Source organism: Rhododendron vialii, chromosome 13a (assembly GCF_030253575.1).
Source record: "Rhododendron vialii isolate Sample 1 chromosome 13a, ASM3025357v1".
NCBI lineage: Eukaryota > Viridiplantae > Streptophyta > Magnoliopsida > Ericales > Ericaceae > Rhododendron > Rhododendron vialii.
The window spans coordinates 8,250,395-8,264,144 of NC_080569.1; the positions used below are offsets into that span (position 1 = coordinate 8,250,395).

The window sequence follows — 13,750 nt, forward strand, 5'->3', positions numbered from 1 at the left end:
AGCATCATGAAGTTAGCTGACCATAGTGGTGAAATGAGATGAACGAGTGATTCATGGCATATTATAGTGTCTAGCTCAAAGAAGGGATCTGAACATAGTTTCGTTGGTGATCTCAACCAAAAACTTCCATCCACGTTTTGCTATATCTTTATAGAAGATGGGAGGAATACTTAAGTTCTTTGTGGATAAGAGTGTTACTACACACATATATATGTTGCATCATCACAAGCATATAGGGTTGAGAATTGAGACAAAACCTTCTGTAGAAAAACTATGCTGAGCTTATACCATCACTAATGGCGAATCAGCGATGGCTCAATATACCCTTCCAACTTCCAAGTATTTTATTTTTTTATTTTACTGCTAATTCGAACACAGAGAGCCTTTCAATTTCATAGCACACCAAAATGCGTCCTGAGGAACAGTTTTTCGGGCACCTGTACAACCCCCTTGTGTACTTTTGACAAAGCAAAAATCACTTCCATAACCATAAAGCTTACCTCGTCGTGGCCAATGGTTACCATGCGCTCCACAACATCATTGATAGGAACATTCATTTGGTTAAGAAGTGCTACACTTGTGACAGGTGAAAGTGGCACCACAGACAAATCATCTAGTATCATGAATGTTCCAGGCCCCTTCATGTATCCTTTCCCAGCATCGACTTCTCCAGTTGGAGATTTGGGATCCATAACGACAGCTGAAGAGTGGCTTTCTGCAAATCGGTTTATATCATCAGCCACTACCCATAAATCTCGGCGGTAAACATACACGTACAGTGGATATGAGGCTTCCTCTATCTGAAGGAGCTGGTTACCAACACTGTGAAATGGAGCTAACCTTGGACACAATAGCACTTTCCTGCGCTCTTCAGATTTCAGATACCCTCCAGTGCCCAGATCTTCAGCACTCTTGAACAAGTTGTCCATACACCCAAAGCCAGAATTCTTACCAAGAAGCTTTATAATAGACCCAAGAGGATAAGTGAGGATGCTGAACAAAAAGTCCACCACGTCCACTCCAGCTTCAGCATACAAAACTTTTTTCTTAGATTTGCTTACGAAGAGCTTCAAGGTCATATTATTGGTGTTAGCAGCTCTAGCTTTTTTGTCACGTTGGGGAGTACTCTTCGGCTGGAAGTTCATAATCTCTTTTTCACTACTGCATTGGCTATACAGTATTGCTTCTGTCAAGGGGGAATTTGAGAGCAATGCAAACTTTAGCAAACAGAGTACCTAACCCAAACAATAAAACTTGTGAGTGCAACAGGTAGAAATAATGAAAATTTCAATAGAGGCATCAGGCACACCGAATTAAGAAGATACAATGCATGGGGATCACTCAGCTGGCAAGATATCTACAAGATAGAACAGATCTTTCATTATCCCCTATTCAGCAAATTGCTAAGTGATCTTTTTTTGTTTTTTTATTTTTATAAGTGCTAAATAATCAAAATAACATAACTGGCTCCAAGTCTTTATGATTGCCGTTCCTTATCCTTGGTAGTTGGTACATTTTTTAAACCAATTCGGGAGAATGAGAAGCGGTGCAGGCACTTGTTTACGATACACATTATAATTATGGTTGAGAAACTTTGTTTTTGAGCCATTTCAAACTCTGAGACATTCTGATTTTTGTGAGAGGCAGGGGTTTGAAATTTAAATAACACCAAGGGACTAGGGCCAGTGACTGCTGCTCCTTTTAATCAACTAATATAGCTATCTTGTTTCAAACAGTAAAAATAATAAAAGCCTTATTTCATTCATCTGACTCTCACCCATTCTACTCGTCGAGGTTAAGCATGTCATGTGCTTCCCCTTCCCGGCACCCTCTACGAACTTAAGGCGAAACAAATAACAAAAAAAGATGAAAAAAAACTCGCTAAACTAAATCGATTTTGAGAACTGACATCTATCACTCACCCAAATTCATAGAATAAAAAGCATATACAAAATTGAAGTATGTGTTGGGATCCAAAACAAGCTAATGAAGCTTAAGAATAACAAGATCAAAAGATAGCTGAAAACTTGAAATTATGTAATGTACCATGAAGTCCTGCGGGAGGGGGGGACTGCTAATTTAAAATTAAACCAACCAACAACTCAAATATACTATCCAATCTCCATGCCAAGCAATTCAAATCAACAATATAAGTAAACAACAATAAAGCTAAAGAACGCAAACACCGAGATATACTTGTAAACTACTTAGGGTCAACACACCACAAGCACAAAACCACGGCCTAATCTACTCAAATTTTCATAAATCAAAAGGTTTAACAAGAAGACTACAAGTTAGGAATTATCAACTTTTACCCCAAGTCACACCTGACTCCACTTCTTGACTAGCAACCCGTGCCCCTTCTTGACTCCATGAACTCCTCGAGCAAAACCATCTCAATCTCCACTCTAGAACGGCTCCGGTATCCTCCGGCCATGTGGATTCATAGGCATGAATGAATGTATGATAAAAATGAAGAGTTTTTTATAAAAAATAATTAAAAATAATCAATCTAGAGTGTATTCGTGGAGTATGAGAGAATATCTCTAGATTGACAAACAAAAATGATCAAACACTAAGTTAAATCATCAAGAACACAGTGAATATAAGAGGGAATTATTTTCTCTCTAGAAGTGGGCTAATGCAAAGTTGTGCCCTAAATGGGTGAAAAATATGCTTATATAGGTGCAGGACCTGCAGGTACTGAGCCCTAAAAGGGACCAATGAGAGAGAGACACGTAGGCTAGATAGCGAAGCACCGGAGAAGCACATGGGCGCCACGAAGGGCACCACGGAGGGCACCATGCAACCATTTAAAAGAGTTGCATTTAAACGAGCTGGGGCTCCATTCATCAAAGTTAATTTGAATTCTGCAGAGGAAGCACTGAGGCGCTATGGAGGCGTTTCTCCCTTTTAAAGGGCTGGAGAAACGCTGGAAAGCAAAGGAGGCGCTTCAAAGGCCCTAAAGGGCGAAGCACCAGAAAGCGCTGAGGGCGCCACGAAGGCACCTCTCCCTTTTTACAACCAAGAGCCTTCCGAAGCGCCAAGGCGCTTAGGAAAACACTACTCTGCTCCAAATTCTCAAAACTCATGCCTTCGAAAAATTTGCCTCTTTCATTACAAAGCTATCCAATGCTCACACAATCATGCATTTAAAACTCAAAATTACCAACTAAAGAAATGCCCAAGCTTTCTTAAACAACATGATTCAATTAAAAGCTAGACACAAATTTCACATGATGCATGATCAAAGTCTTAGACTAAATGTAAAATGAAGTGCAATGCATATATACCTTTCCGAGTCACACTCCAAGCATTTGAGCATTTCATAAGCTTCATCAACACATCTTGAGACACTGGTGGAGATTCTTGACTCGATCAAAACTAAAACTACCACTCAAAAACCCAATTCACATAAACAAAATGGTTTGACTTAACCCAGAAAATGCCAATTACATTAATAATATTGTTTCTGGGAGTTTCAAGGTCGCAAAATTGGGTTTTAGAGTATGAAGATTCCTACAAGTCATGAATTCTGAAATGGAATGCTTCCACTTGATAAAATGAGTTATTGTGGTTTTCCGTTTACTACATATCTATACTTTGAAACATACGAGGTAAAAGTAGTTTTTCTTTGGTGCTTTGAAAATGGTAAGGGAAAAAGAGCAATGATGAAGACAGTTCAAAATATAACAAAAGTAGCATCGCTCTCAAGTCTCAATGCTAAGAGCATCTCCACTCCTTACTCAAATTTTTACCTAAATTTGAGTAAAAATTTGGGTAAAAACTTGATTTGGTATTAAGACTTTCGCTCATGAACCCATGTTTTACTCAAATCCCATCCATTCACCACCATCCGCCACCAAAATCCCAGTCTCTTACAGCACCAAGGTCGTTTTCTCTCTCCTCCTCTAGGGTTTCGAATCTTCAAGGCCAAACATGGCGACTGCATCAGGTATGCCACCAAAGGTCGCTCGCTCTCTCTCTCTCTCTCTCTCTCTCTCTCTCTCTCTCTCTCTCTCTTCCCTTGACCCAATCCAACCCAACAAAGACCACTACAATCCCCGTCAAAGGTCCAACCCAACAAAGACTACTGCAATCCCCATCAAACGTATACACTTTCCAGTAGCACCACCAACACTGACCACCACTTTCTCTTCTGGGTTCTGTTTCATGACCAAAATATAGCCCTTGAAAATTTGGTTCTTGATTTGGTTCACTATCAAATTTGGTATAGGTTTGGGTAAGGAGTGGAAGAGGATATTGGGTGACTTTTACTCAAATTTGAGTTTGAGTAAGGATTTGAGTAAGGAGTGGAGATGCTCTAACTCCAGTTATGTCAGCAACCAGCTGACTTGTCACTTTGGGAGGACGCTCCTTGAGTATCACCAGTTGCTTATCTTGGACGATTGATTAACTCACAAGTTAGCAATCTGACCTTCCGTTTCCTTCTGTGCAAATGCACTTGATGGGGCAATGGCCTCTTCATATTGAGAAGAAACTGAATATTATTCTCCTCAATTCAATCAGTACATCATACATGGAGTTATAGCTCACATTACATTAATCCAAGCACATGCCTAATACACTCAAGCGTGAAAGGGAAGCTTCCACTAATAGTCTAACTGACTCTACAAACTTGTAACTAACTGATTATGTTAAGAAATTAATTAGCTAACTGTGAGAAGGAGCACTACACTAAGCTGCACGGCACTTCTTAACACATATCTAAAATCTAGAGTCCTCTAAAATAGCTCTATGAGGGAAGTTGCTTGGAACTCCAGCTTGAATCTGTAGAAAATTTAGCAAATGTAGTTGGGCAATTGGAAGGTCTCTCAAGGCAACCGGACAGACCTTCTCTGGTTCATCTGGACTAGCACCTCAAAGGTCCACCAGTTTCGGATGGTTAATACGCCCTGACGTAAGAATAATGGCAGAATTCATAACGTAATGCAATTATGCAGTTTTTTCCTCTAAGTGCCTCTAAAAAGTAGTAGCTAAGAATTAAGAAAAAGATGAAGAAGCAGAGTTTGTATTGAATGCTGATGAATTTGACACTAAATATGCACCTAAACCTTCACCCCACCCCTTACTACCATTGTTCTTCCACTAACACCACCGCCTCTGCAGCTACACCCTCATCACTCCAACTAAAAACATCACCTCTAGCACCAACACAACATGCTTCCACCACCTCTCCACCCATACCACCATTCTGGTCACCACACCGCCTGTAGCAGAGCTATTGTGGGGCTGGAGAGGGGCCCAGCTCCACACACCTTTTTTTAAATATAGCTTGCATATTTTTGGTTGATATCTATAAAAGAATAAAATATCTCAACCATAATTAAAAAATAAGAACATTCTTTGTTGAGCACATTAAATTGTGGTGGATAATACAGTGCTATAACAATACTGCGTGTCGTTGAGTGATATGATGGCAGCAATACTCAAGATTAGTTATTCAAGTTATCATTCACGTGCCATAAAAACTCAAATAACATGATTTAACCTGGAAAAATAGTTGTACCAAGATTTCTTTCCTAGTTCGGCCCGACTTGGATTCGAAGTTGAGTTCCTTTCCTCTTCTCAAGGAGAAAGTCTCAGGGTTTGATTCCTTAACCTCCCGTTGTGCCATCCTGCTCTCCAAACTACAAAGAGAAGACTGCTCCCATGCTTTCATAGACATCAAGAACAGCTGATAATAGCAGCCATAATCAACATATAGGTTGCCCTCTCCTCCACCATCATCGCTACTGCCACAAACCCCACCACCACCTTTGCTTCCTCTACACCACCAACTTCTTATACCAAACTAACCAGTAACCAGAAAGTCTATTTTAACATCAGCACTACAAAAACTTACCAAACAGAGCTTTGTATGAATTAAGCATTCATTTTTTACTTATCATCCTCAACCTCCTTGGGCTCAAGCGGCATATGATTGTCGCGGGATTAGAATGCCAACCTCATTTGGATGCTTCTCCCACGTTGTGATATGTTTTCGCTCTTGCCCTTTAATCTATTGTAATCCTTGCAATTGATTAATAAAATCTTCTTTTTCGCCGTTCAAAAAAAGCCTTCATTTTTTATTACTTCCTTGTCGACTTTCTAGTCTTTAGATTTATAAAATGACATTAACTTCTCCACGGTGATGTGCAATTGTATGCCACGCTTTATGCAACAGATATTCGCGACTACATGACATAACTACTACAGCGAACTTGTTGTCAGATCATACACACTAGCACAAAAGTGCAACATTACCTCCTGTTCTCCAAATTCAAGAGTCCTCTCCTCAACCTCAATCCCATCATCAATCCCAAGCTTCCGAAAAAGCGAAAGGCAAGCAGCAGTAGACCCGGCCATCACGTGCAAATCATCAGTTATCATAAACCTAAAGGCTCCATCGTTGACAAACACTCCACCACCTTCGCAATCGCCTTTGGCTCCCTTCTCCGCTTGATCTACTATCACCCAGGCAGACATCGGACTCGTGCATCCACAGGGCCTATCTTTGATAGTGCTGAACTTCAGTGGACCCGAATAAACACACGATTTGCACCCGTACAACTTTACAGGCTCTAGAGGGTCCACGTTGATCTTCAATTCGCTGCACTGAGTCTCCGTTGCATTTCTAGGGTTTAACAGCATGTCCTTGCAAGAATCCGTGCGCAGGTGACGCGATTCGAGCGAGGCAACGCTGTTGTACATTGTGGTAAGGGATCCGATCGATGTCGAGTCGGGGCCGACCAATCGGACCGCTGACCCGATCGGGAGGGTTAAGAACGAGAGGAGTGTGTCGACGAACTCGTGGTCGGACTCGGCGAAGATGACTCGGTTTCTGGCTTTGTCTACCAGAATCTTCAGACTGATTACCTGTTGAATTAGTAAAGAAGAATCGTACGTTAATCGCTTTAACTTGATCAGCTGAAAAGATGGGATTACGTTACAAATTAATTTGCAGTTTGTTTTCATACCTTGCGATCAGCGGGAGTGTCGTCTCCGCCGGACATGCTGCGGCAGGTCAGGGAGAGGAATTCCGGAGGAGATGGATCGTGGAGGAGGGAGAGGAAAGGTGCCGAAGGGAAAACTTGGGGGAGAAGACTTCAGTTTTGCTTTTGCTGTACCAATCTATTGAGTATTGATGCGCTAATGCGCGGGAAAAGTACTTTTGCAAAAGGCAAGAGGTAGTGGAAACGGGAAAGTAGTGGAAGAAGTACACGTTGCCTTGGTGGTATATACACGTATATGCATATATACAAGAAAAATGAGTGCTACGATCAAGTACCCTACACATCTCGGATGCCGTTGATTCTCGCGAAGGGCCCCTCGGTTTTTTTTTTTAGAATTTTTGAACTGCTCAGATCGGCCGTCCGGTGGCTGAAGACGGCCCGGCACAGCTAGTCGGTACAAAATCCCTTCCCGGCCGTCGGCACCTATATCATTTCTGATTAAGAAAATGACCCATAAAAAACTTATAAAATGTTTTCTGTAACAGTGCATATAATTCGTTCAGCTTCTTCCTGTGCTAAACTTGAACTCCATATTTTAATTTTCCTTTGTCTACGTTGGATCTGGACTATAAACTAATACTCTTTCCGTCTCCTTTATAAAATTCAATATTTTATTTTAGACTGTTCCTTAATAAGTGTCTATTTTGTAAAGTTAGTGAGTAAAAGTTCATATTTTTTTCATTTTGCCCTTAAAAGTAAATTTCATTTTGAAAAGTTAGTGAGTAAAAGTGTAATGATTATGTCTCCATAGAGGATAAGTAGGAAAAGTAGTGGTAAAAGTTGATGTAAAATGTGAAATGATGGTGTTTTCTTAATAATTTGGAGTTGCGAAGCGTAACAATTAAAAAGGAACGGAGTAGTATTATTGCTCTGCCTTTGTCAGAAAAATTTAACGTTGGAGTATTATATCATCTTAAGAACAATTTGCACGGCCTTTACCATAATGTGTAATAGTGAGAATGCGAGACAAATGCCTTGTTTGGACCAAGTTTTGGAAAAAAGATTTCAACTCAAAAAACACTTATTGTTTATACTTCTAATTATTACTCTTATTTCTCTCTCCACTCATTATCTCTATCTTCAATCATTATTTTTTTTCTCTCCCTACTCATTGTCTCTATTTTCAATTATTACCCTAAACGAAGTCCCTTTCAAACTTTAGAAGGTTGCTAGGGGGTGTTCCAGGTAAGGTTCTTTTCTTAAAAGTTTTTTTTCTTCAATTTTCAAGCTCAAATACAATGAAAATGAAAAATAATTTTTTGATTTTTCTTGCACTATATAAAAGATTTCAGTAAAATCTATCAAACAAGATCCATATTGGTAGAAAAATTATTTGCGTAAACAAATGATTTTTGGACTTGATATTATCTTCCTTTTTCCAAAACCTTCTTTTTTCTTTAGTTGGAACACCACCTAAGAGCATCTCCAATCCACCTCTATTTCTCCAAAATAGAGGATGGATGTGACACATTGAGGGGAGATTTTATAATTTATTCTCTTTTTTCTTCACTTTTTGTAATTTTTGGGAGAATTTTTTGAGGGACCCACCATCCTTTTTAGAGTTTGGTCCTCTAAAAGTAAATTTGGTCCTCTAAAAATGGAGGATCAAAAGTAAATTTGGAGTACAAAATTCCTCCAAAACTCTAAAAAGGACGATGGGTCCCTCAAAGATTCTCCCAAATAGTACAAAAAGTGAAGAAAAAATGAAATAAATTACAAAATCTTTCCTCAATGTGTTACATCCATCCTCTATTTTGGATGGATCGGAGATGCTCTAAAACTACCTGTTAATTAGCTTTCATTACTCGCTTGCATCCTTAGTTCATCCATCTTTCTGGTAAATATCCGAAGAATTTAGACCAAGAGTCTCTCCTCCACAGGAAGACATAACATTATAGCATCTCTGTTGGAGAGCAATTTTGTTCACCCTCGACGAGGGTATGCTCATTTCGAGTCTCACTTTTCTAATCCAAACCGTTCAATTTTTTCAAATTCATTTTCTAGGATAACATGACAAAATTTAGCTCAATCGAACATCGATAAGTGCTTCATGCAGGAGTTTATTTATTTTCTTTAAAATTCTTGATTGAAAAATTAAACTTTTAGATCAAACACTTACCAATCTCCTATCTATCAAGATAAATTTTTGCATAGTCTCCTAAGAAATGAATTTAGACAACATGAACTGTTCTGATTATGATAGTGAAACACGGAATGAGCATACCCTCGCGAGGGTGAACAAAATTGCTCTCTGTGTGTCCTATATCATCGCAGTGGAGCACAGGTGAAGAGAGGCCACAACAGGAGCTACACATAAAAATCCCCAGAATAACTAGCATGCATAACTTTCAGCTGGTCAAGGTGAGTTTCCACTAAAAGTTTTTGGCTTCAGGCTAATGACAATAGTCAAGTTGTTTCTGCTAAATAGTATTTTAGTTGATGTATACGAGACGAATGAACTGCCTGAAAATCCGTGAAAACATGGGTCCATTTAGTTTAGGGAAAACTCACCCTCAATTCTTCTTCAAGGATGAACTTATTAAAAGTCAGTCTAGCATCTTCTTGTTTTCCTCGTTTCATTCTCAGTTTTCATTCAATGTGGTCCAAAAAAATTATAACATTACCAGGACTCTGTACTAGGTACTTCTAGTATTTATACAATACCGTCCTAATCAACTACAGCTACTCTGATTCGGGTTTAATCCAGTTATACAGGAACCTCAACACTTGGTAGTTGGTACAAATCAGCGTTGTAACTCTGATCCAACACTGTCGTTTCACTAATAGCTTTGAGTCCGTAATACAATGCCGAATTCCGAATTCACACTTTAACAGTACTCAAACAAGGATACATAGAAATGACATAAATAGGCACGCAATATATTTACAATGATACAAACATACAGTGATCGCTGATGCACAAAGACGTACGCATAGCGTCTGCAGTGTATCCCTATATTATTTTTATAATTCCCTCTGGATAAGGCTCCTTCTCTTTGAAGACATCACTCAGAACTGTTTTTGAGATTAAAGATGCATTCAGAAGATTCAGGGCCTGCAACAACAAAGATGAGGGTCTTTAGGAATAAATTTTGCAAATCAGAGCCCTTAAAAGAGCATGTCTTGCCATTTCAAAGGCTAGTCACAAACACAGGCAACAAAACCGGATGCAGTGATGTCGCATCATGAAGTTATTCATTAGCTGACCATAGAAGTGAAATGCCATGAACAAGTGATTCATGGCAAAACATAGCGTCCAGCTCAAAGAAGGGATGAGATCATAGTTCCGTCGGTGATCTCAACCAAAAACTTCCATCCACGTTTTGCTACATCTTTATAGAAGATAGGAGGAATACTTATGTTCTTCGTGGACAAGAGTGTTACTATATGGCAGGAAGATAAATTACACATCTATCAGATACCTAGGGCCCAGGGCTGGCACTGATATTTTGAAGGCCAAAAGCGAATTTAAAATATCGGGCCCTAGGGTTTTTTAACCAAAAAAATCCAATATAAGTGGCTAAATATAGAGTAAAAAGATTAAACATGATGGTTTAGCTTTGTAATTTAACTGAATAAAAAAAATATTTTATACCATTGAAAAAAAATGAATCAAACGTACGTAATGAAGTATCGGTCATACATTGCGTTTTCTCTAACTAATCATGTTATTAACTTTAATTGTAACGATACTATCTTTAACAATAACAGAATTATTTATTTTAAACTTTTTTATCAATGTTTGTTGAGTGAGAATAAATTATTTTTGGTTTATTTATAGTCAAAAGTGTCTTATTTTGTGAATTTCATATTAAAAGTTAGAAATAAAATTAAAATAAAGGAAAGAAAAAAAAAAACTTATCAAAACATCGATGGTGTGCAAAACATTTGAACCTCTTGATCTTGAGTAACACCTACAACCATTAAAGCATAACTAATTTATAATGCAAGAGGTGTAAGAGCTGTATATTATCTATTCCTAGATCCAAGAGATAAATGAGGAAAAAGAAATAACTTTGTCAAAAAAAAGCCTCCTGTGAGTTCAACCAGGGATCTCCCGATCTCAAGTAACCAACAAACAACTTGTGCTAGAATTGGTCTTGAGCTAAAACACGGAACAAATGTATATATATACTCCAGTAATATATTTGATTCTTTTATGGAAAGTGAGGCCCTCGTTTTTGCACCTTCGGCTTTACCCCAGGGCCGGTCCTGTAGGGCCCACAAAGGTAAATTGAGCAGTTGCAACAATACATACATACATATGTTGCATCATCGCAAGCATATAGGGTTGAGACTTGAGACACCACCTTTTGTAGAAAACCTATGCTGAGCTTATAGCATCACTAATGGTGATGGCTCAATATACCCTTCCAAGTAGTATATATAACTTACTGCTAATTCGAACGCAGAGAGCCCTTCATTTTCATAGGACACCAAAATGCACCCCGAGGAACAGTTTTTTGGCACCTGTACAACCCACTTAGGTACTTTTAACAAAGCGAAAATCATTTTCAAAACCATAAACCTTACCTCATTGGGGCCAATGGTCACCACGCGCTCCACAACATCATTGATAGGAACATTCATTTGGTTAAGAAGTACTACACTTGTGACAGGTGAAAGTGGCGCCACAGACAAATCATTTAGTATCATGAATGTTCCAGGCCCCTTCATGTATCCTTTCCCAGCATCGACTTCTCCGGTTGGAGATTTGGGATCCATAACGACAGCTGTAAGGCGGTTTTCTTCTGATTCAGCCACTAGGCCCGCTGCCCATAATTGTCGGCTACGATCATACACGTACAGTGGATAGGAGGCTTCTTCTATCTGAAGGAGCTGGTTACCAACACTCTGAAATGGAGCTAACTTTGGACACAATAGAATTTTCCCGCGCTCTTCTGATTTTAGATACCCTCCAGTGCCCAAATCTTCAACAGTCTTGTACAAGTTGTCCATACACCCAAAGCCAGAATTCTTACCAAGAAGCTTTATAATAGACCCGAGAGGATAAGTGAGGATGCTGAACAAAAAGTCCACCACGTCCACTCCAGCTTCAGCATACAAAACTTTTTTCTTAGATTTGCTTACAAAGAGCGTCAAGGTCATACTATTGGTGTTAGCAGCTCTAGCATTTTTGTCTGGTTGAGGAGTACTCTTCGGCTGGAATTCTATTCTCTCTTTTTCACTGCTGCATTGGATGTACAGTATTGCTTCCGTCAAGGGGGACTTTGAGAGCAATGCGAACTTCAGCAAACAGAGTACCTAACCCAAACAATAAAACTTGTGAGTGCAAAGGGTAAAAATAAATGAAAATTTCATTAGTGGCATGATCGAATTAAGAAGATACAATGCATGGGGATCACTTAGCTGGCAAGATATCCACAAGATAGAACAGATCTTACTTACCAAAAAAAAGTTAGAAGTAGAACAGATCTTTCATTATCCCCCATTCAGGGAATTGCTAAATAATTTTATTTTGTTTGTTTGTTTGATAAGTGCTAAATAATCTATAATCATTTTGTGAGTGTAGCAACGAACTCTGATTGGCTTTACAGTCTAACTATGGAATGGCTCGTGAAGTTATCAAAAATTTCATTTCTTATTTTATTGCTCAAGGTTATCTTAAGTTTCCTGTGGTTAGCATACGATCTAGGAAGTTACGGCATTATAATGAAACAGTTTTTATGGGTGAAACACAAGATTCAATTTGCTTTATGTACCGCATTTCCATTAATTGTGGTCTGTATTTTCTGGTATTGTACAATGAAATTGTCATCTGGATTCTTGCCTATTGTGCTTCATTTTCCCAAAATTGACTCACCCATAACATTAATGTTAATGTTATGGGTGAGTCAATTTCTATGACCGTATCCTTCACATTTTTCCTAAAAGGGATATTAAGCGACGTTTTTCCAAAAAGGGATATTAAAGCGGCTTTCCAGCTTTCAGTCACTCAGGAACTTAAACGGATGAACTCTAAATCTTCTTTATGTTGCATGCCAGCTTTTTGCACCTCTTGTGCATCCATTAAGTACAGAAACTATAGGAGAACCACTTCTAGTGAAGTTGGAAACTCATCTCCCTTCCCTCAGTCGTGACCAAGGTTCGAGTCCCACGAGGGGCGGGGCTTTGGGGTCAGGGCTATGGATAGCCTTTGGACCTCCCTGTGCTAACTCTAATATTCCCTAGTAACCCCCGCTAATGTACACAATATTGTCAAAAAAAAAAAGTACATAAACTATAGAAACTTGTAACGATCCGGATTTTTGACCTAATTTTTTTTAATACAAATTTATATTTTTAAATTTCTAATTCAATAATTAATTAGATTGAATAATTAAAATATATTATTACGTGTACAATTGATATTATTTGCGCTATTGTTTAAGATATATATTTAAACTTTAGATATACAGGAAATTAGGGATTCATATTCATCTCTTATCTTTTCTATCTAAATCTTAACTAGAACTCTATTCAAATTAACTCTCCATTTCTCTCTCTCTCTCATCCTATATATATATATGCGTCCACATACATTCTCACCTTATACATAAACGCATCCACATACATTCTCATCTTATACATATACGCGTCCACATACATTAGATTAAAGAAAATCCCACCAAATGTGGCACTTGTCCTCTATCTCTCTTATCATTATCAGTATCTCTCTCATTCACTCTCCTTCCCCATTCTACCACTTCCACACTTATCCTCTCACATTCTCA

The 13,750-nt window shown here is 38.6% G+C and overlaps 2 protein-coding genes across 4 annotated transcripts in view; both read right to left on the reverse strand.

Annotated features, from left to right (window-relative positions):
• Positions 1-13,750, reverse strand: part of LOC131314372 (uncharacterized) — a 33,978-nt gene that overhangs the window by 2,554 nt on the left and 17,674 nt on the right. Inside the window, exons 6-8 of one of the 3 annotated variants that reach the window (XM_058342964.1) lie at positions 11,550-12,281; positions 11,412-11,486; positions 9,751-10,071 (exon numbers count right to left, since the gene is read on the reverse strand). In XM_058342964.1, coding sequence (XP_058198947.1) covers positions 9,970-10,071; positions 11,412-11,486; positions 11,550-12,281 — 909 coding nt within the window. In that variant the 3' untranslated portion in view covers positions 9,751-9,969. Of the gene's footprint in view, positions 1-9,750; positions 10,072-11,411; positions 11,487-11,549; positions 12,282-13,750 lie in introns of those variants that run through there. The other 2 variants (XM_058342965.1, XM_058342963.1) reach the window with 2 other exon arrangements.
• On the reverse strand, positions 108-7,206 carry LOC131314373 (uncharacterized). The gene is made up of 3 exons (XM_058342966.1): positions 6,981-7,206; positions 6,268-6,879; positions 108-1,235 (listed from the first exon to the last, which is right to left on the reverse strand). Exons 1-3 carry the CDS (start codon positions 7,014-7,016, stop codon positions 393-395), a joined length of 1,491 nt encoding a protein of 496 aa, XP_058198949.1. The 5' UTR covers positions 7,017-7,206; the 3' UTR covers positions 108-392.